Source organism: Crocodylus porosus, unplaced genomic scaffold (assembly GCF_001723895.1).
Source record: "Crocodylus porosus isolate Cpor-Errol unplaced genomic scaffold, CroPor_comp1, whole genome shotgun sequence".
NCBI classification, from domain to species: Eukaryota; Metazoa; Chordata; order Crocodylia; family Crocodylidae; genus Crocodylus; species Crocodylus porosus.
The window spans coordinates 52,065,304-52,089,804 of NW_017728943.1; the positions used below are offsets into that span (position 1 = coordinate 52,065,304).

The 24,501-nt window shown below is 42.9% G+C and overlaps 1 protein-coding gene across 1 annotated transcript; it reads left to right on the forward strand.

The window, feature by feature from the left end:
- The first annotated feature begins 507 nt into the window (after window positions 1-507).
- Window positions 508-23,262, forward strand: CUNH2orf61 (chromosome unknown C2orf61 homolog). The gene is made up of 6 exons (XM_019548561.1): window positions 508-582; window positions 1,946-2,206; window positions 3,591-3,655; window positions 7,998-8,172; window positions 21,474-21,578; window positions 22,935-23,262. Exons 1-6 carry the CDS (start codon window positions 508-510, stop codon window positions 23,049-23,051), a joined length of 798 nt encoding a protein of 265 aa, XP_019404106.1. The 3' UTR covers window positions 23,052-23,262.
- Window positions 23,263-24,501: the final 1,239 nt, after the last annotated feature.

Here is a 24,501-nt window from a genome sequence, read left to right on the forward strand (position 1 = left end):
TCTTTTGCTGGAAATTAATTCACAAAGAATTGGGAAATTATAATTCAGACATTCATTTAGGGCAGAATGTAAAGCCCTTTCTGGTCAGTGGGAACCTTTTTCTTGGCTTCAAGGGGCTTTGAACAGACAGTGTCTAGGACTATAACAAAATAATGGATTAAAAACGTATGATTTTTACCAAAAGAGTATTTGGACTCAGCTCACAAAGGGCAGACCACAGGGATCAGTAGAGAACCCAGACCCATCTATATTGAGAACTGGGGCCTCCACACTTGCTCTGTATCCCTATAGGAAGCACTACGCTCTGGCAGTTCCATTTCGTTGAAGCTACATTTCAGACAGCAGCTTTCTCTGAAACTTTTCAAGGGGAATCGTTATTGGGTTTGGAGGAGGTGCAGAAATGTAATCCATTTCTGCCATAAACTCTTTCAACATGAAACATGCTTAAAGATAGTTTTTATCATAAACGTTCTGGTGTGCTTTATTTGGCCTGTATAAGGGTCCAAAATGACTGGGGTCACTTTTGTGTCTTTAAGGACCAATCAGCACTACAAAGCCAACAACTTTGGGAGCTGTCAGTGGGTAGGCAGTTTCACAAACACAGTGCCTTTAAAAATGCCTGTCGGAGTTGACCCTGGCCAAGGAACAAAACACTTTCCACTTCAGAAAAAAAACTGATTATTTTGAGGGACATGCAGATTTAGGGCAACTGTGCAAATCCCAGAACCCGCTTCTGCAGCCACATCTGAGGGAAAAGTCTGGTATGTTCTCTAGGGCCAGCCGCCACGAGGAGTAATTTGTAGCTGAACTGAGCCCAAAGCTAATTGGCAGTTTCCATTGAGAAGTCCATCTGACTCCATTGAATGTTCTAACAGGGCTCACAGCAATGTGCTCTGCATCTAGCATTTTTAAATTATTGTATGTCTCATCCCCCCCCAGCTCACCTTATCTAATGTAAATCAGATATTTTCACTGAAAATGCTAGTAGAAGCATAGTGCTAGAAAGCTAAAATGAAGAGTCATTCAAATGGTGTGTTCTGGTGCAATTGTATTTTTGGTATCTCAGAGTGAAGGAGCAGGCACTATCTTGGTCACGTTCAAAGGTAATTTATTGTAACAGCAATTTGAATGGAAGTCTTGATTGCAGCTTTTGGGCACAGATTCAGGTCTTGTCTGGCCAGAGACTTCCCATGGGTAGCTTTAAAACATTGGGAATGCATTTATGAGTGCATATTAATGCACAACAATAGATTCTGGTGCAGTTTTCACCTGAGTTTATTGTTCCTGGGCACTTCATTTACACGTGTGCCTGGGACTGCAGCATGTTGAGCCAAGTCAAAGCAAACTAGGCTGGCAGGGAAACCAGAGGTCAGCCTGCCACCCAGAACTGCTCTGACCCAGCTCAACGTGCTGTGGAAGAGCTGGCTAGGGCACAAGGGTGCTGGGCTAGCTAGCAGGCAGCCCCCACACTGAAGCATCCTTATGCCCCAGCTAGCTGGTCAGCATCCACATGTGCTGTGCTGTGCAGTAAAACACCCTGCAACAGGATAGTACTTGTATTTACAAGTACTAACCTACAGCAGAAGATATTAGTTTCCTGCAGCCTAATAGGGGAGCATGTGTAGATGCCAAAATGTTTACTGAGGAGCTAATTGGTCAACTCCACAGTAAACATCTCATGTAGATGCACCTTGGAACATCTTGATGATAATCCATGTGGCTATTTTAACAATTATTTTCAGGACAAATATATTGTCATGAAACATTTCATAGATGACATGATCAGGATCCAAAAACTTTGATGTGTTAATTATTGGTATTTGTTACATTTCAAAACCCTACATGTCATTGAAATTCCAGGTAGAATTAACTTGTGAAATACGCTTTTAAAAGAATTACAGAACTGCACAGGAAACTCAACCTAGACAATGTTTGTTTTTACTAGCCAACGCCTTCACCGGGTGCATATGCTGTACGGGATTTCCTTGAAGAAGCCCAGCTCAACCCAGTAAAACCCACATACAATTTTAAAGGAGAAGGCAGAAAGAGACCTTCCATCTTTCATCCAAAAGCGGACCTTTCCATTCCGGGTGTTTACACGTATATGCCTCCTAGTTTTACTGATTTAGCAAGAAAAAGGCTAGCAACATATTCATTTAAGAGCACGCCGAGGAAAAGTTCCAACACCTTAAATTTCAGAGATAAGGTAAAAACAGAATAATAGTTACATCTCTCTCTTGAATGAGACAAGATAGGGAAGAACAAGAGACCACCTTGCATATGATATACTATGATAGAGTTTTAAAAAGCATTTGTTCAGTTGTTTTTGATACTATATTTTTTAATTATCCTATTTTAAAAAGACACCTATGATCCCAGTCTGAGGAGGCCCTGAGTAGCATTCTCACAGGCTGGACTTTGGGAAACCATTGAGGCTGCATCCTATCCTCAGACATACACTTCCCAAGATACCAGCAGTCCCCAGATACTCAATCACTTCTCAAGCTTCTCCTCTGACCATCACAACCTCTTCTCCATTCTGACCCCAGTTTCCTTTTTCAGCTGGCCTTGTTTGCTTCATAAGTTCCAGCTCCTGTGAATTCCCAGGTCCTGCAACCATCCCTATCAGATGCCTTTCTCAGGTGGTCCCAGCCACAGCGTCCAGAGTCATCTTAATATTCTCCGTACTTTTCTCTGTTGCAGAAACTTTGTTTCCTCCCTTCCACATCAATCTGCTCTGCAATACGATGGGGCCAAAAGGTTCTGTGTTTAGCTAACAGCCACTTGAATGGGACCATCCAGGCAGAATTTCTACCCATCAAACAGCTCTCAGGTGACCATGGTTCACCTTTGTTCACATACTATTCCTGCAACCTCCTGGTGTAGTAACAATGACAGAACTTAAGGGACAGGTTTCACGTCCTTAGCCGAGCTTCTAATACAAAGACGGAAGTTTTCTGGTGGATAAGAAGAGTTGTCCCTGCCCTCCGCAGTTGCCATATGGAAGGTCTTTACAGTTAAGAGATCTCTCTCTGATCCCACTCACCAGATGACATAGCATGTTGGATCCAGTGGGTTGTGGGGAAAGGGAAAGAAACTGGTTTTGAAGGACACCCAACTTTGCGTGGAGCAGCTACAGAGGCGCAAGGTTTTTTTCAGGTGCATATCTTCCATCTGTGTTTGACGATTTAGCCACTGGATTTATATATCATTTTTCAGCATCTTCTTATAAATTATGTTTGTAATAAAGATGGCATGATTTTAATGCTCTTTTGAGGAGTATTACAAGACTTCATTAATTAGCCTTGGAAAGCTTGGAAAAATATTGGGAAGTTGTGTTGGGAAAGACTCTGGAAAGAATTCCACCCCAAAGCTGAAAGGCCCATTGGCTTCCTTGAGTAGGACCAGACCCAGAGAGCATAGGTATAAAAACGATGGGCCAAGAATATGAGCTAAATTTTGCCCTCCTTAGAATAGCTGTATTGCTTAAAGCAAAGCTGTGTATGAAGCTCTTTGAGATGAAAGTAGTAACTTGAAGTCAAACCTTGATACCCTATCATTACCCAGTCTTAAACAACCACTCCTTTTAGGATATTGACCTTGCACCAGGACAATACAACCTGCTCCCTCCTGAAGTTCCCAAGTTTGCATCCAAGTGAGTAAACTGATTGTCTTACCATGGAGGTGTTTGGATGTATTATAAAGTCTGTTTTATTTTCCAGGACTTCAGAATTTCAGAGCTTCAGAGTACCTACAGCTCTCTCCTTTATGCACCTAATCCAAAGTCATTAAAGTCTCACATTAACTTGAGGCTCAGACCTTAAGTCAGTATCTTGACTCCTAACTCTGCTGTAAGCTCCAGTTTAATAAAGTATTCAGAGATATACATACACCCATCCCGATTCAACACAGCCATTAAGAATGCGTTTATCTTAAAAGGGGTGAACTTGGTAGCCGTGTTGGTCTGAAACAAAAAGACATACAAAGACTAGAACTCCTGGTTTCAAAATGATACCTTTTATTAGACCAACTGGAAAATGGCAAGAACATTGTGCTTTTCTGCAAGCTTTGAGGATCGAAGTCCCTTCGTCAGGCTCTGGAAAAAGTGTAGATGGTACAAGATGGTAAAAAGTCCCCATAGGTAGGAAAATTATCTCCATAATACTCACTTGACTTGAAGTTGTCTGTGCTCAGCACTTCTGGGAAATAGGTTTTCTACATTAGTAGGCATCTAAGGGCACCTGTAGACATGCAGGAACACCGCTCTGATGTAATTACAGCACATCAGAGAAGACTCAATTAATCATTCTGATTAATTGAACCTGCTGGAGTGTTCTCGCTACTGTGCTCCAGCTGCCTTGTATATTCAACATCCCCATCCTTCAAAATGGTAGCAGGGGTGCTTTATCTAAAGTTTGTTGAATGAGCTTTAGTTGAAGCACCCTTGCCAGCATTTTGAAGTGTGGGATGCTGAATACACAAGACAGTGCAGGTGCTTTAATTAGAGCAGTTCTCCGAGCCACCCTAATTATAGACTCCCTGCCCCCAAGCATGTGTAAAAATGCTTTAAAATACCTACCTTTTTGGCATCTAGATTTGAAAATCGGGCCCTCTATATGTGTTGATTAACTTTAATGGAAATGGCTTAGCTATATTTTTTATATACCAGTGAAAGATACTGCAAGGCCTCCTTAGCTTTTCAGTATATTTTACCAAAACAGAACAATTTCTGTTCCATTATCTAGCGCTGAAAATGACAGACAGCTACACTTTCTTGTACTGAAACAAAAACAGGTATAGAAACTGTTGTTAAAGATGAAAGTAACAGTAAGAACATGACTCAGATGATCTTACCTGCTTCTTTTCCAAAACTTAGGCAGTTTATGTTTCGTTCTGCAGTCCAAAGGTGCAGAGCAACCTACTTCACTCCTGTAAGTACTATGTGGAAAATAGTAACTGATGATAAGAAATGTTTGGGTGTCTAAAAGAAAAGAAAAATTACCTGGTTCTTCTGTATATTTAAAAATGATCTTTCCTGGTTTGTAGAGTATGCTTGGGGTGGAAATCCCTTACTCCTTGTGCACTAACTTCCTAAATGGAAGTTTGACGGGCCAAGTAAGTGGCATTTCTGGAAATTATGCACAGCTTGCACTTCTATTACCCCTGTAGTGTAGACACCCAAGTGTGCTTCTGTACACTGGGTATGTGCAGTTGTCTTTGTGTTGCGCATGTAGTAGCCAGCCATGTGGACATGTAAATTATTGTGGATATGTAACTCATGAACGTGTAGCTGGACAAAATCCAGTAACTAATGCGTGTGAGACACCAGAGGAAGAGACGGATGACCCACCCATGTCTAAGCTCCAAGAGCTAAACAGGAGACACTTGCCCAGGAAATAGAAAACCAGGCTCTAGGCTCCTTCTTCCTTAAGAGGGATTTGAAGTTGTATCCACCAGGCCACAGGTTTAGCATTATCCAGGTTATTGCCCAACTATGATTTTGACTCTGAAACACTCTGTGCAACTATGAGAGGGAAATATATAATTATGTAATATAGAAATATACACAAACTCAAGGATGTGTGACTGAATGACTGTTGTTTTCAAAGGGAACAGGCCCAGGCTTCTAGCCTGCAGCCTTGCTCCCCATGCAGGATAAACTCTCTGTACCCAGTGATCTTTAAATGCAAGATGCCATGCCTCAGCTTCAAAAGGAATGAGGGAGAAAGAACTGGATAATGCCTAACCTGTGCATAGTGCTTAGAGCACCATGCTGAGAAGTCAGAGAGATATAAGGTCAACCCCGCTCTGGGCAAATGGTGCCTAGATCCTGCTTCCAGGACAAGTGCTCTTAGTCACTTGGCTAATGGGGCTAGAAGATGGGAAGGACCTCCTCCACTGTGTTTAAGTGTCAAAAACACCAATTCCATGGCTAGAAACTGCTATTTAGGCTCCCAAAGTGGACTAGAACTCCACTCTTAGTTTTCTATAGTATGCAAAGACCTTGATCCTACAAACAATGACACTTGTGAATTAACTTTGTGCCTGGGAATAGTTTTTACTACAAAGAGACTACTCCTGTGAGGAAAACAACACATAAGGTTAAGTATTTGCAGGAACTCGTCCAAAATAGCTTAGGAAAATGATTAAACACTTTGTCTCAGCTTTGGCAATCACTCGATCTCAACATCTATTTATGGCAATCCTACTATAAAACAATGTTCATTGTTCCTATTGTTCAGCAGGACACTATGAAAAAATACCTACAAGAAACAATGTTTTTTCTCCTCTGTGAGAGTTTGTGAGACTGGACTGTTTCCTTGCCAGAATTTCTGGTGAGGAATGGTGTAGGGTTGTGGTTTAGATGAAGAATAGACTGAAGAGGTGTTAAAGTATGCATATTTCTTCAAGTGAATGGGTTGAGAGGCAAGGAAATGAGAGGAGACAGGACAAACGTCATGCCCGTGGAGGAGGAGAATGATTAGCTATCATTCCTCTTTTGCATGAATGAAACTCCAGGCTTCAGATGTTTTCAGTGTTTGGACCAGATTCTGACCTCACCAGCATCACAGTGGTGCAACTCCACTCAAGGATGGTAATCTTGATTTATGACAATGAAAAGGAATTGGACCCATTACAGTGTCACTTCATTCTTCCGCTTAAATACCCTGTATTTTGTTTATTAAATTGTCAACCATTCCACTATCCCTAAAGTAAAAATACCCTTCTGACATCACTTCAAGCTGACTGGGTGACACCTGTGAATTCTGTGTCTGACCCAGAAAACTTTCTATATACAGAACTCGGAGTAAACACAACCTGAGTCTGATGCACTTTCACTGGTGACTGCCTCAAGCTTTGCCAGTTTGGAGCTTGAATTTCCATCGTGGATTAAATAGGTGTTGACAGCAAATTCCTTACTGGGCCAGATTTATACTTGCACATAACATACACAAGAGCTTGTGCACATATCAGCTGCACTCTCTCTCTCTCCCTTTCTCTCCCTCACACACACACACACACACACACACACGCGCGCGAGCTTTATGGATATAGCTACATATATGATGAAAGATGTCACTAGGAAGCACCACAGTGAAATATAGTACACCCACTCTGTGTGTGTTATACCTTGAATGACTGTAATGGCTGTTTTTAGTGTGGTGTTGGCCCATGCCAACTGCCACATCTACAAGACATCCTTCTAGGATGTCCTATAGATGCACGTGTAGGGAGGCATTCTGTGTTTCACTGTCGCACTCCCCCATGTGGTCCTTTGACTGAATAGACCTCTTTTTACAAGATATTTTGGTTTTGTTGCCTCATTTCCAAACCTACCCTGAGGTATTCTGGGGACCAGGGATATCATTACTTTTCCATTTTCGTGCCTTCGGTCTTGGCCCTGTCTCTGCAAATTCTTACACTTGATCAGCTGTAAGAATATGAGGTGCCCACTGATGCTACTATTTCTTCTGTACAGTAGTTTGTTACAGTGCCACTAACCCTGGCATTGCAATTACGGGATGCCTATCCTGGCTGCTCTGTTATAATGTGAACATAGTCATTGGTTTCTATTTTTGCATAAAAGTGATTCACAGCATGGAACATACTGTACTTCAAATGAAAGGGAATAGTTTGATAGTGTGTGTTAGGAGACAGGCAACAGCTCATTGCTGTGATTCAATGCATGTCTGAAACAAGCAGTCCAGAAATGGGCCATGTGCACAATTAGCCACAAAATCTGTAAGCTATAAAAGAAAAGCCTTCAGTCTCACCATGAGAAACTCTGTCATGCTGCTTGAGACATGCTGCTTGGGAAGGTAATAATGCACAGTGGGCTGACATGTCAACACTCATTGGACACCAGCTCAATGATAACTTCATAAGCAGACAGGTCTAGCTAAGCATGGTGTCTCTGACACTGAAAACTGCTACCACTGATTTAAAAATTGACGTGATAGTATGGGGCCTGATCATTTTGATTACATTTCTTCTAGGCAAGGCTGTGGTCCCATTATCCCTTATGTTGGCACACAAGAAGGGCAAGGGAGTAACGAGCTGTTCACCCACCACATAACGGATGGCAGAAATGCCACCCCATACTCCAGGGAGTTCAGAGGCTGCTCCCGACATATTCCCCCTGGGATCCACTTGGCAGATGGAAGGCAGCAAGTAGGCAGAGACATACCAAATTGCTATTCCTTCAGTACCACTGGAAAATGAAGAATATGTGGTGCATCGAGCTCATTTGGAAGATGGAAGGAGGCTTATATCAAGCTGTAGGATAGGTCCTTGTTGGGCCTCCCCCAAAAAAGTTCTGGAAACTTCTGCCACTCAATGTAAACTGGCACGTTTCAAAGGCAAACCATTTGCTCTTTGGAATGATATGTATGAGCCCCAAGGTTCATCACTGTTGGCCATCTTTGCAGTAGCCAGGGGCAGGGTGAGCTCCACCTCAGGGAACACCCCTCAGCCCTCTCCTCAGTTTGTGAGCAGAATATTTATTAACACGCAGTTTCTGGAAGCCCTGAGACATACAAGGAAATAACTTTGGTCAGATATACCTTCACATTATCAAGGAATGCCTGCTGAAAAAGCAATTTGTTACTGCTGACTCACTGGTTGAGAGCCAGTATCAGCGATGATAATGCTTCCATACCTTTGCCTTCCCCCTTCAGGAATTCATGCCTAACTCTGTCAGAAGCCAGAGTATTTTTCACAGTAAATACATTCTTTTCTTTGGGATTAATTATTGTTGCTTACAGACAATCCAGATTTCAGATTTCGGTAGCAGACTGAAAGAGGGCTTTCAGCTACAGAAAGAAACAGCTCCTTAAAAACCCAGTGTAGTTGCTTGGGGTTGATTTGAAGATAGAGCAAGGGACTGTGTTTAGTGCAAATTATCAAGGGATAGACTTTCACTGTTAAATAAATGTTAACCTTTTTTTGAAAATCCTCCAGGATCTCATTAACTTCTCAATGCCAGGTGGCCCTTTGTGATAGAAGAGCCATTCTGTGTAAACAGCAGCTCCTTAAATGAGTTATTGATACTGCTGCCATACAGTATTTTGCAACAAATGAGCTGTAACATCCTTTAGACTTGCACTCCCAGCTTTGGAATTTCAACCAAAACCTGTATGCTTTACTGATGAATTAAGTCGGTTTGGCTCCTGTTCAGAGGATGATTTTGTACTTCCTGCCTATTTAATCATGTAGCTATTCTGTGCTAAAATCATTCTTGTTTAACGTCAAGCTAATATATACTTTGATCAATAACATTAATATCTAAGGGTTTTGCTCATATAGCTTGTGTAATCTCATAAGGAAGTGCTCCTTTTGTAGATCTTGAGCTAGGGTAATGTACAGAAATGTACTAGTACGCATTGTGGTTGTGAACACAGCTACATTTTCAGTTTCATAATTACACAGCAACATACTGTAAATGGCTTAAAGGACACTTATGGGGGGGAGAAACAGGTTTTCTAAAAACAATGTCTCTGTGCTCTGTGTTAATTCTGACTCATAAGCAGAAGAGAAGAGAACAGAACAGAACAGAGCAGCACAAGTTCTGCTTTCCAGTTGGCTATTGTCTATTGCTTTTAATTGTTAGGAAAACCTAGGTGCTATCAGAGCTGTTCCATTATTGCACCCCCTCTAAGTGGGTGTCCAGGGCTTGTGTCATTACAGTACCCCTCACTACAGTACTGAATGCGGTTAACAGTTCTGTGTCTACCAGCTGTTCAACTTCTGTACTCATACAATGGGAATTGTTTGTATTGTGTACTTATGCAGTTTACATTTTCATGTGTTATTCCATGTTTTTAATAGCAATGATCTTGATTGTTAATGATTGGCTGGATTAAGATCTCTTGAGTTTCATCTTATGTCCTTACCTCCTCCAGATACTCAACACTTGCCAAGAATTGCTTTGTGCTGTCAATCATTATTGCCTAATTACTCTCTCTCTCAAGTTAAATATGCTTGGCCTATAAATCTATGGCCTGATCCTTTGTGAATATTGTAACAGCAGTAAAGCAACTGAAAAACTTCCATTGACTTTAGTGGAAGTAGGATTTGTTCCAAAGTGGGTTTTTTTTCTCCAAGTCACTGCCAGCACTGAAAAACAAAATGGCATCTGGAACTAAATGGTGGCTCCACCAAGGAAATGCAGTTATAAGTGTAGACCTTGCACAGAGCTGCACACCTCCATGATTTGAACATACTGCATGTGACATCCTGTGCGTTTAGTAGTTCTGTCCCATCCAGTTAGTCCAACAACAACAGTTCAAAAGCCTTGTTCTGAGCTCTTTAGCCCAGTTCAGCAACTTTTTGATGCTTGTGGCTTGATGCTCAGGGATATCTGTGCCTGCTCCAGTATTTCCTCGCAGCCACATTTTTAGTGCTTTTCTCAACATACTTGGTCTTCTTGCACTATGCACATGGCTGTTTTTTCTCAGAGCCTCAATTGCATTATTCCCACTGCCCCTGCACCTTGTGTTTAATGGCCCTTTTGGCATTTCACCACCGCTTCCATAGTTTCAAAGCTGGAAAACATGTCATTCTTCTTGATGCAAGTATATGCATTTTTTTCCCCCCATGGTCCACCCCTGGAGAGAGAATGAAGACATTTCAATGGCTTAAAGTCATTTCTGTGTGGCACAATTCTGTTCAGACGGCTTTGCTCATAGCTTCATCTGCCTGGGACCTGCCACATGATGGGTAGGGGTACCAAGTTTACATGGGTGATGTCTCTATAAGTATTTAAGAAACATAGTGAACCTCTTCAAGCTCCCCAGGAGATGCATGAAAATCTCTCTCACTTCCCCAGTGACCTCCCCTATAAATCTGGGATGATCTTTTAGATGTAGCATAAGACTCGCAGCTTGCTTTTATTTATTCATCTGGGGTGCGTATCGTAGCTGTATTTAATCATTCTGAATTGGGTAGTCAATGTAGAAGAGTCACCTCTCAGCAGAAGAGACTGGAAAGTTGCGAGAGTAGCATTTACGTGGGTAAGGTATGGCACAAGTCAATCACAATGTAGCTTGGCTGACACTTGACCTCCGCCAACAACCATCTGAGGCCAACATTCTTTAAGAGCTGAGGGGTTTCTGCTAGCCTTACGGTGAGTAACTCAGCCCTAAGTGTGAGAATCCTATCAGACTAGGCTTTTCAGAGGAACAGAATTACAGGCATGTGTATTTCCCTTACACTATGAAATGAAGAAGTAATAATTCCATTTTTGTTGATGGCCACCTAGGTCAACGTCAACTTGGTTTACTTTTGTGTGCATTATACCTGCTAATGTACTAACTTGGATACCTGACTTCTCAGGATGCTTTTCATTCATCCTGTGTGATCCATTGTCATCTAGTATGTTTCTGTGGTATTATTTATCCACTTCTCCCCTTTCATGTTTTTGGCCATAGTTCTGTACTTTGGTGGTCACTCATTTTACACCTGCATTTACTTGTTTTAGACAAACCTGATTTATCACAATAAGTTATTGATATGAGAAATGTTATATCATGAAACTGAAGTTCAGGGTAAAGCTGCATATATTTCAAATATGAATCCCAAAAATGCCCTTCTCTTGTTATAATTTCTTCTGCCGTTAGCTCAAGTTTTTGTCGTTTATTTTAAAAGCCACTATCCTATGATTGGTCTTTGGGACTTGGGCATCTAAGCCTCTAACAGTATATCACATGAGTATTAAATTGTGCGCTTAGTTGTCCAGGCTTATGAAAGCTAATTCTTTGTTAAAACTGCAGAGCCACACTGAATATATTTTGTGCATCTCATGACATTTTAACTTTAAATGGGGCTTAGGTGCTTCATGGATTGGTCTTAAATCATCTACATGCTGTCACTATGCATTTTCTAAGCAGCTGTTCTTTCCTTTAGTTAATTACTTATCAAATGTCAAAATGTGATGCCTCAGTGAAATTTCCTGGTATCCAAACAAAGCCCTGACTTCACAAACCTTTGCTGTAGACAAACAAAGTCAATTGCCACATGAAAAGCAGGAGATGTTATGAATGCATTAAAGAAGCATCATTTTTATGCTTGACTGAATGTGACACAATTGAAAATAAGAATGGATGGGGAAGTAATAAATACATAGATATTAACCTTCCTGATGGTTATAAATAGATTTGGGTTGGACTTGCAACTTTCAGAAGCAAGACTTTTGTTTGGAGAAAGGCAAATCGAACACCCCTTGTGTCAGATAACTATTTACAATTGGCTGATACCAGTTCACTTACTTTTGTGATATAGAACAATGAAAGATCCATTTCCATTTGTACATTACAATGTTTGTTCTTATTTTAATACTGGGCCATTAGACTGAAACTCTTTGAGGGACACACAAAGTTATCATATTTGATCAGTGTTATTCAGCTTTACTCTAGATAGATAGATAATTTAAACAAAATATACGTTTGTCCAAAAAATGTAGGCTAGAAGAGATTTAGTCAGTGAGAATGAAATAACTATGAGAAAAGACAATGAACATAATGATAATGACAATGATAGAGCTATGTTAATGCCAGTGGGTTTTTTTCTCTCCAGAGGTGCTATACATTCTCCTAACTGTTGCAATCAGCATCCAAATATTAAAAAGGTCCTGACTCTGCTTTCTGTGAGTGGAGCAGAAATTTTGGTTATGCAAAAACTTTAGGTTTGGAACCAAATAGGAAGGGAACTGGACTTGGGAAGAGGGGAGGAGTTGGTGGAGTAGGGAAGAAGAGTTCACTGCAGGCCAGATATCTTGAAAAGAAGCCATGTGCACTTAAATTCTATATTAAGGATCTGATGTTCCTCTGACATATGGGAATATCACTAGTAACACTGTGGAGTTACAACAGCGAACAGCTGGTATGGTCAGAATCAGACTTTTAACACAGATTTTACAATGTGTCTATGACACCAGAGTTTGTTAAATACCCGACACAATAGATCAATAGGCTGAAAATCCTCTTTCAGTTTATTTAGTGTATGGTGAGTGATTTGTTATATCACATTTATTTTCATGAATGAAGAGTAAAGAGACAGGAAATTTCAAGAACTAGCTAGCCTTGAGCCTGTCCTCTCCTGTGAAGAATTCATTTGTGCACTGCAAATCTATTGGTTACAAGGTTTTAAGAAAGTGAGCCAAAACATTCAGGACACATTTTATCAGCTTACGAGGCAGCTCCTTAGCTGGTGTGAATCAAGGTAGCTCCATTGACTTAAATAGAACTATGTTGATCTATACAAGCTGAAAATTTTGCTCCATTACATGATCACACACTGATTTTTTTCACAGGACCCCAGTCTTTTTCAATACACAGAGTGGATAGCGCTCAGTTAATAAGTACCTGTTCAGCATTTTATTGTATTTTTATTGGTCAGTTCTGGTCCCCTGCTTTCTTCAAACTAGTCAATCCTTACTTTGAAGACAGAATTATTAATTCCCCCCCCAGCTTTTTCTATGGGACTTATAAATATTTACACATTTTATCAAAAAATATATGTATTTTCTCAATACATTTGTGAGATGATAGGTTATTTCTGTTTTGCAGACGGGAAAAGGAGGTAACAAAAAATTGGCTATGTCTAGTTTGCTACTTAGGGTCAAATATGGATGTCCTCAAGCCCATCAACCACAGTGAACCGTATAGCTCGGCTCCAGTCCAGTGCAGCCACAGCTCTGTCGGCTTTCAGGGTCTAAGGTTAAACCACTCTCCCTGTCTTCCCCAACCCTGCACTAAGATGCTGCACTTTTGAGTACAAGAAATCCCTCCATCAGTAATTTCACAATTCCCTGCTCTCGAGTACTGATCCTTTTGCACCCCATTTCCTGTTTCTGTGGTGTATGATCAGACCTAAAACGGAAAGAGCTAAGTACTGGACACATTCATTTCTAAGAGGGTATCATAAAGCAGGAATCGTACAAACAACAGTTTTCATAACGCTCTCCTGACTGATCCCTAGAGATAATACTTCCTAAGCAGTGAATGAGGCATGGGTTCCATGGAAAAAACAGTACGCGATTGCATCATTGATGACTGTCTTGATACTCATTCACAAGGGCACTGAACTGAGATTGCACAGGTGTGACTTTGCAACCTTAATAGTCTTATTTTATCATCATTTCTCCGCTACATAATTAACTATCAGTTAAAAATGGTGAAGATGTTAGGCCACATCTTTGTTGGAGTAGGTAAGCGTAGTTCCATTGGTTTCAGTGGATTAATGACAGCTGATACCAGCTGCAGGTAGGTCTCTTGTGTGGTAATTAAGACCCCAATTGTAGTTGGGTTTTGTTTTGTTTTGTTTAAACAGCTTTACAAAGCCTAACTGGTAGAAATGTTGACACAAATATTTAGGACCTGACTCACTGCTGTATTCTAGTGTGGTTGATTTCAATACAAATAAGAAAATATAGAATTACTCAGTGGTAAATCATTCATTAACTTTTAAATTATTTTAAATTGTTAAGTAAATAATTTCTCTTTGGTGTTTATAAACTTTGGTTTCCATAGGTAAGCTATCACAGCCTCAAAACTCTTAATTGGATTTACATGTTTCAGCTTAGATGTTTTTGTAAATCCCATTAGACACCTCTCTGCACCGTCTGTCCTTCTGTACCTAAATACATTTGTAAGTCTGGCTCTAGACCTAGGACGACCTTGTGGCTATTTAATTATTATCAAAATTCAGATGATGACCAATCGCTGTTTTTGTTAGAAGTCTTTCCCCTCACCATGATGGTCTCATTCACGTCATACAGAAGTTTTGAGGAGTTTAACAAGATGTGGACCACAAATACATGACTGCTTTCTGTTACTGCCACCATATATATGATGTTGCTGAAGCTTAGAGGAAAAGGATCTCTTTGCCACTATCTACTAATGAACCCGGGGAGACAAAATTAAGCAGACCACATTTTGCCTGGGTGAGATCTGTTATGCCAGACTGTTGGTTGCAGCAGATGTCATGATGTCTGAGATGTCATGGTGTCCTTAAAGAGCAAGAGACATGCATCTAACCTGTTCTTCATATGTTGTGTACCTTACCTGAATCTCAACAGGGTACTGCTGGGGAGTAGACCACAGACACGACCACGGGGAAAGGGGCTACTATTCTGTGGGCAGGAATGAGTTCTTAGTAGCAAGAATTCTGCTCACATGTTGTTTAGCTTTGTCTGCAGTGCAATGATGGAGCTTAATGAATGCTTATGGGGATCTAAATCTGGGACTACAATGCACCAGTAATGGTGTAAATGTAACAGTTGAATGAAGAACCTGTAAACTTGGATCTGGCATCCATCCCTGGGCATTGGCACTTTGTTGGCAGACTACTGATAGAAAACTATGAGTGGAATACTTTAATAGGAGCTGGGGTTGCCGGGCAGGGAAGGTCACACAATCTTTTGTGCATCAGGCACTAACACCAGCTGGAGAGGAAAGTGAGGCAAAAGATTGGTGCCTATGTTGGAGCAGGCTGGATGTTTTATTTGCTATCTGTATTAACCTAGGGTTGATTTGCTATGTTCATTTCCCCCTTAATACGTTGCCTTTGTGATATACACATCCTCAGCGCCTGTGGGAGGGGAAGCATTGCTTGTTAAGGATACCGAGGGAAAACATTTTTTCCTAGGTTTCTGAATAAGGGTTCAAACTGTTTATGGAAAATCCTTGGCCCTTTTGCTTCTGATGACACCTGGCAGAAGGGTTACACCTATACTTTATAAACAGCAAGTTATTAGGTGCACTGTGAATGCAGCCTACGCTATTGACTTGTATTTACAAGTTATTACGAGTATTTACAAGTACTATCCTGCTGTGGAACAAATTAGTTTACTCCAGCCTAGTAGGGGAGTAAAAAACCCTGCAGCAGCACATGCATAGATGCTGCCCAGGTGGTTGGGGCACGAGAGTATTTCAGTCTGGGGGCTACCTGCTGGCTAGCCCCACACTGAAGCACCTTCGTGCCCCAGCCAGCCAACCCTGCAGCACGCTGAGCTGTGGGGAGCAGCCCCGGGCCGGCAGGCTGAGCCCTAGAGCCCCTTGCCAGCTAGGGCTGCTCTGCCCCAGCTCAACGTGCAGCAATACTGGAGCTTATTGCTGCACATTCCAAGTCTGGCCCCTGGGCCTGATTTTGTAATCATTATTCAAATATAGTTTCTGCCTTATGAACTGATTCTCCTGGGGCTACTTGCATGGGTATGGGTTGTGAGATGGGACCCTTTGTGCATGAAAATTTCCGGCTGCCAATAGCAGAGGAAGATTTAGAGAACTTTTGAAAATGAAGGCCACAAGGATTGAGAAAGAATTATCCCTTCTCACTTCTAAAAATAATAATTTGGCATTTACACTGTAGAATATTTTTCCGTTGGTACATTCGCATTCTACTAGTATGCTAAGAAGCAGTAGCTGCAAAGTTGTGTTCCAGGCATACTGAAGAGTCATGCTGCTATAAACTGAATTCATTAAACAAAAAATCTTTTAATCAACATCTGTGCTTGTTCTGTATATTTGACTGGTGCCATCTTACTTACAGTTTCAAAGAGCTATTAAACATGCCGTTTGCTTAAAGTCAAAGCAGCAAAAAACAGGCTTCCTAATGCACTGAGATAATCTATATCTGATTTAGTGACTCAAATTATGAAAATGTAAAATATTTTGGGTAAAACTTTCCAAGGAATGAGTTTTAAGCCATGAGTTTCTGAAGGCATATAGTCACAGTGGCCGCTATGTCATTGGAGGAAATAGTTCTTGTTGGGAGCAGTTGTGTAATGCCATTTTTTAACATGTCCTTAGCCAAGCCTGTTCTTCTGTAGAATATGATTGTCACATTCTTGGAGGTTTTAAAGGCCCAGCTTGACAAAGCCCTGGCTGGGATGATCTAGTTGGGGTTGGTCCTGCTTTGAGCAGGGGGTTGGACTAGGTGGCCTCCGGAGGTCCCTGCCAACCCTCATTTTCTATGATTTTGTTAAATAATTCCACTGACTTTATTGCTTTCCAGTTACAGAACTTGTACATGGCAAAATCCTAATTCCACTCAGGACAAAGACAAAATTCCCAGTGTAGTCAGCAGAAACAAAATTTCATCCACTGAGTCTCACTGTGTCCAGACATGGCAGCTGAGCTCATGGGAATGGTGATGGGTCATGAGGAGTTCAAGGCCTAATGTAACCCTGTTGCCCTAATTGAAGGGACAGGGGTGGGTTCCTTCCTGGATGAGCTATGTTAAGCTCCTCTCACTGTCTGGTGTTTATCTACCAAAGTATTTATAGGCGTCACATCCTCTCTCAGTCATTGTATTGCTTGGCTGAACAAACCAAGCCTTTCTAGGACCATGTCATAAGGGAGGTTGTTCAACCCTCCTGATCTTCCTAGAACCCCTTTTCTGTTTCAAGTTGAGTGTATTTTTATCCTTATTTTCATTATACACTTGGAGAATGGAAATGAGTGACAGTGGTAAATCTGTCAGTGACCTGAAGCTGGATAGGGTAGCAAACATAGCTGTGAGGATTAGGATTCAAAATTACCTTGATAAATTGAGAAAATGATCATATAGATCAGATGGAATACAATAAGGGCCAATACAAAGTACTACATATTTAGGAAAAAATAATCAATGCATGATGCATAATTAGGGATCTACTAAAATTGGGGTTTTGCTATTTTCATGGAAATCACAAAACACAGCGATCTCCACTGCAATTGCTGCAAAAAAAATGGAATTGGCCACGATTTTCTAGGAAATCAAGTGTGGCGGACTTACTGATACAGCCCAGCATGCCCAGGCTTGGAAGAGCTTCATTGTGATTGGTGGAGCATGTCCGCCAATCAGATAATTACTGGGAGGGGCTGGCCCTGCCCCTGCCCCTGCCTGGGGTTTGCAGGGTGAAGAGCCCTGGACCTGATTGAAGCCTGCACCTTGCAGGTCCAACAGCACTCCAGGGGCGGAGCTTCCAGAGAAAATAAAAGGAGCAGCGTGCCCAGCACATGGCAGATGCATCGAGGGATGGAGAAGAGAATGGGCTAAGAAGAACTCGGGAAGAGCAGCCCAGCGGGAGGATGCTGTTGCCCTGAAGAGGCCCTGAAGACACTTCTAGCTGGGCAGGAGCTGCAGATGGCTTCAGCACCAGTTGGTGTGTAGTGCAGCGCATGGGGCAAGACCCTGGTAGCTGTGTGAGGCAGTTGGGGTCTCCTGCCACTTGTTGCACGCAACGGTGCACAGAGCCTCAGACCCTGGGAGCTGCACAAGGCAGCTCAGCTCTGCAACCCCACAGCATGAGGCTGGGAATCCAGAGTCAGAAGCGTGGCACAGCACAGTCCAGTGGGACCTGACCCTGACAGCCACTCAAGCTGGCTCAGGTCCACAATTTCCTGGCATGTGGCCAGGACTCTTGTGCACACTTGGTGTACAGCTGGTCCCAGGCAGGGACCTGGACTTCAGAGCTACAGGAGGCGGCCTAAGCCACCAGCCATGAGCAGCAGGCAGAGCCCTTGATGCCAGAAGTGAGGCACAGGCTGGGAGGGGATTGGAGGCCAGAGGCCTGCGTCTGTGCCAGCTGAAAGAAACCCTGGCTAGGGTGACAAGGACCCCACATTGCTCATTCAAGCTGTGAGTTATTGGGGAAAGGGTTCCCACAGGGGAGAAAGCCCTTGGAAGGGGGTCTAGCAGAGGGCCCTGTGGGAAAGGAGTCCCCGGCAAACCTACGAGGGGCTGAGAGGTACTGGGGTCCCTTCCTTCTTCCCTTTTGGAGCTGTGCCAAGGCTCCTAGCATCAAAGGGGAGTCTCCAGTGCCTGCAGTGATGTTGATACCCTGAAGGGTGTGCAGGTGCCTTATATTTTGTTATTTCTAATGTGAGTTGTTATTTAATTGTTGTATATTGTGTATATATACATATACCTGTCTTGTTGAATCCAGGAGCATCAGTGCACCCCCTGACTGGGCGCACTTGCTGCTTAGGCCCCCCTGCAAGCACTGACTGGGGAGTGCGGCCATGGCACTTTCCACTTCTGGAAGCAGCTACAGTGATTGTCCACCTCATGATTGGCCATGGGGGGACCTCCCCCGGGTCAGCAAGATTGGCCGCAGGGGGACCCCACCCCTGGTCACTGACTGGTTGCTGTGGGGGCACATGCCCCCCCAAACTAAGGTGACACCAGTCACCCATAGTTGAATCCCGTGTTGATACCCCGCTGTGGTTTGCCAGTATTTATTTGCTGTTGACCTATATTTGCAGATCCCTCTCACAACACTCCTGCCTGGCCACTCATCCTTTCTATTTGGAGTGGGGCGCACGTACTTGGGTGCACCTGGGTTACACAACCAAAAAAAGAAACTTAATAAAAATAAAATGCTGGCTCCCCAGTAGTAGCCAGTGGCACTTACTGTCACTGCAGCCAGGCCTTGCAGCATGCCCAAAAGAGGAAGGCACTGGCTGGTGGGGAGCACAAAGGACAGCAGCCAAGGTGGCAGCTGCCCCCTTGTGCCTCTCCACCAATCAGCGCCAAGGGGCAGGTCACACAAAGGGCAGTCAGCAGCCAAAATGGCAGTTGCTGCCTTGTCCGTCTTCCCCCACCCAGAGTCTCCCCACCAATCAGCACAGAGGGGCAGGGCCTCATTGAAATGACTGCAAAATCAGCTCTTCGGGCCAGGAAGCTGCAAAAATTGCTTTCTCTTGCCATGAGTAAGGTAGGTCCCTATGCATAATCCATCATGTTGTAATCAGGTATACACTATTATTGGCTTTTCAGAGGCTTCATTATTCTTTTTGATGGGAATGTCTGAAAAATTATTATTATTATATTTTAATATTTCTACTTGACTCATAGGTATTTTACAATCTGATAGAGTTTGGGTGCTGTGTAAGGAGTTCACCTATGCTGAGGTCTCTGAAATGAGCAAGAGACTAGAGCCTCAAGTCTGATACATAAGTTGATCAAAATGAATTCAGGAGTGCATGGAGGTCTATCTACAAGCCATGGAACCATCCTGGTACTCTTAACTTGGGAAGGATGCACTGGAGCAGGCCTAGAGAGAGGCCACTAGCCCCCCAATGAGCAAAACTAGAAAGGAGAAACCTTCTACATACAAGGGAGTAGACTCTACTTGATTCTTGGGCTGAAGCTAGATTTTTATCTCAACTAAGCCTATGTGCAACACCAACATAAAACCTATTTGTTAAAAAGTGAAGTGCAGATAGATCCCCAAAGTTAGTCAGTCCGTATCTAGGTTTCCAACTGAAGTGACCTGACTAGACAAAGCGCTGACTACTAAACCCACACAGCACTGCAAGGACTTTAATATTTCATTTTCATGTATCCCCTTGAGAAGTAGCATGCTGAACTGCATGGGCGACTGGTGCCTGCTAATACTGGGGAGAGACACCAGCAACCGATCGCGGAAGTGCTGGTGGCACTTCTGTCAGGGGGGGCACAGCCAATCTCAGGTGGTGTACGTGCACCCGTGTGCACCCCCTACGCATTGCCAGTGCTGAACTGGGTGTCCAATGTCCTGCACTATGCAGGAGAATGAGAAGATGCCTAAAATTTGGTGTCTCAGAAAGCAACTAGCTAAGCAGAATTCTACCCAGTATTCCTAAAAGAAAAATGCTGAGAGAAGGGCAGCATTTAGACAATTGGTTGCCTTTCTCCACTTAGCTGTGTACCCTTCTCCTGAGGCAAGGTGCATATCATATGTGAGGTATTTCAGGCCTTTCTTACAAGGGAGGCAGGGAGAAAGGACACCTTATCCCAGTTCTTTTTGGCAAACAACCCAATGGCTAGAGCATTTACCTGAGAGGCGACAGGTATGTTTTTAAGTATCTACCCTGCCTGATTCAGGGCAGACACTTGAACTCAGGTCTCTCCCATCGCTAGGGGGATTCTTGCTCATTTGCTATATTCCTGCTGGTTCAGAAAGGATTATCAATCCCTTGACTGCCACTTTTGAACAGTGATTCTAATAACAGACTACACTTAATGAAGCTGCAGTTCTTCATCTCAATCCTAATTATACTGCAACGTTATAAAATGTAGCAGAGCAAGCATGGTCCTGCTGTGATCTTATGATGTTCTTTGTGCGCAGAGGCCTGGAAGTCAGGATTCCTAGCGTCTAACCCCATTTCAGTTAGAGCCACACTGTGCCTGGTCCAAGAACAAGAGATAGAAGGGTGCAAAGAAACACAAGGAGTTATGGTCTTCCCTCCCTTCGGCATGCAATGGCTGCTTCCTGCTAGTGCTAGCTCAACCACGTGGTGAGGAGAGGATGCAAGGCAACCTGATGTGGCAGGGGTGATGCGCATATATGCAATAGTTTTAGATCTGTACAGTGTAACACCAATAATACAAGCAGAACAGGATTTAGACAGACTATTTCACCTTAATTTGGGAGCAGAAGAGGAGCTATGAATTGTTCGACAGTGGGAATGCACCTTTAAAGAAATCCATTTCTGATTGTGTTACAGAAAGAAGGGCCAGGACCAGGTGAATATGAGATAAAGAAGGAAGCGCTTCATCCTATACGCTCAAGCTTCCAGTCCAAAGTGCCACGTTTGCTGCCAATCCGTTCAGTGAGTAGTTTGAAATATAAGCCAATAGCCCCTGTCTCTCAGCTGCTTGAAATGAATGCCTCAAGAACATCACTGAAAGGAACACGTGCAACAGGGCTTCTTAACCCCAGTGTTGTAGCACCCTGGGGACCATGAGATCCTTTCAAGGGTGCTGTGGTGTGCCACACAATATTAGCACTGTTAGGTCTGCAAACACCTGCACAGAATGCACAAGATCAACTGAAAGATTTCAAATAGGAATCTATAGTGTCAAAACTGTTCTGACCTGTTGGGGTCTTTCTGAATTCTTTGCAATAGAAGAATTGCTATAGAATTTTTCTGTAGTAAAAATAAAAAAAAGTCTCAGAGCTGGCGTTTTCTGAGAGGAGCCTTGCGTCTAAAAAGGTGGAGAACCACTGACTTACAAAGAAGTATCCTGGGGACATGTACCTTCACCAAGATTTACCAGTGGACAGAAGAAAGAAAGCATTTTAAGGGAAGACTAGCTGAAAAGAAACATTGGGCACAACTGTACTAGTTATTCTGAGTATTAGTGGGAGCTGTGGGATATCTCCCCCTTTTGGACCAGGGATAAATCCAGCCTATGCTGGTAACTGCTGGTCACTCAAAGTCATTCTAGTTATCTAAGCACTATTAGGGTGGCCTGTTGTAATAGATGCCAGTTCACTTTCAGACCTCTTCCGGGGGGGCGGGGGGGGGGGCGGTGTCTGTATGTATGAGAGAGAGAGCCCTTTTGGAAGTAAAACTAAGTTACTTTGCTGTTTGAGAGACAAAGAAAAGTCAGAGTAGATGAGGTAATATATACAGAATAGTAGGCACTTAATCATGGCCCAATGAAAAGATTAAGAATATGAATGAAAGTAACGGGGTTTGTGAATAGGAATATGCTTCTGGGAAGTAAAAGGCATTAGTCTGAGATCCCATTTTCAGTCTTCTACCAAGCCCATGACAGTGAGTGACCAGTTGCTGTGCTGTGACCATTTCATATTGTACCAATCAGATTAATCTCACAATTACTTTAAGCTAATCCTGTCAGTGTGTTGTATCCACCTAGTGTCTCCTAGACTACAACCCAGACACTGCTTATCTTTATGATCAGATCTGTTGAAATCAACTGATCAAGTGTTGCTATATAACAGCCAGGTATTATTAATGTTACAGGTGTTTGCACAATGCTAAGTGGGATGAAGCCCAACCTTTGCTTAGGCCTTTTGGCACAATTGTACAGTAATACAAATTTGAGTTCCAGTAATAATAGTGTTTTTGTCATTTGACTAATGGGGCATTTTTATGTTAATTCACCATAGATCTCCCTTATTTATTTGATATTCCTTGTTGTTTCTTTCAATTCTGTAGAAAATACCAGGCCCAGGAGCTTATGAGCCCACAAGACACTTTCCACAGCAACCACGGACTATTGAGAGCCTAGGTAAAGAGCACAGCATCTTCTTCAGCAACACACTTGGGTTTTAGAATAAAAACAGTCAACATACCAAATTCCAAAAAGTAGATTCTGAGTGAAAAGACAATCTTCTCCCCCTATTCCCAGTCTCCTTTTCATCATCACCTAGCTGCATATGTACATGAAACCCATGCCATTAGAAACTCAGCATTTGCTAGCAGTTGTTACATTTATTTCCTACTCTCCGTTGGAAAAAAACCCCATATTTATTATCATCAAATATTAATTGTTGAATAGATACTGCTGCAAGTACTACTGATAGAACTCACATTGGTAACGTTATACAACATCAAATATTATTGAGCGCAAGCAACTGGAAAGCAAGATGAGAAGAGATAAGAGGAACAGAGGGGTAAGTGTTTGAGGCTGCAAACAAATGTCACATTTAACCTGGGAGAAACCATTTTATCCCAGAACGAAGTGCAGTTTTTCAGATGTCCATGCCCACTGTCCCTGGATAAATCCTAAAAAAAAGTTTCCCAGCTAAAAGGTAGTAAAAGTTTACCCCAGGATATTGCAAAGTACATCTGTACAGTTATCCCGGGATTGCTTCATTGAATCAATGGCAGAAAAGTGGTAGTGAATTCAACTCATCATGAAACCCTGATTAGAAAGGTAATGTGTGTACATACCAATCCCAGAATATTTTCGTTCCGAGACAAACACAGGCACAGCTTATCCAGGGGCAAATGCAACATCTGTTCCTAGCCTGAGAGGGCAGCTGGGAGTGACTGAGGGTGTGTCTATATGTGAAAATAAGCAAGACTAAATTTAATGCACATTAAGCTAATGCACATTAAGTTATTTTTTTGGCAGGTGTCTACACGTGCAGAGACTTGGAACTAAACTTAGTCCCAAATCCCTCCCATGCTGCCATGCATGGGAGCTCCAGCCACACGGCTGCTAGCACTTGCCATTCATGTTGAAGCCTGACCCAGCTACCAACACTTGGCAGCCCTCTTGGAAATTCTGATCCCTGGCCAGCCTCTTCCCTGTGCAGGGGCAGCACATGCCAGCTGCCCCTGCCAGTGATGACCAGTGGTCCACGCCCCTGCTGGCCATGGTGCTGGCCCTTCTGCCCCCAGCAGGCACCCCCCACCCAGGCCTGAGGACAGCATACCCCCACCAGCAGAGGCCATGGAACTGGCTGAGGGAGGCCCTGGCCAACCCCCCACTCTTACACACCCTGCTCCATCCTACCTGCTCTGCCACCCATGCATCCCCTACCCCCTGCCCACCCCCAGCACATAAACATGGGTGAAACAAAAAGCTTTATTACCCTCACAACTCCTACCTGCATCCCTCCCCCCTCAACAAACAGAGCTCCCTCCTCCGTCCCTCCCCAACACACAATGCCCCTCCACTCCCCTCCCCACCCACCACCAATAAAAAATCTACTTCCCAAAGTGGAAACTATTTACATCAGTCAGTCTTTTGGTCCCAGAGTGGGGGGGCATGGAG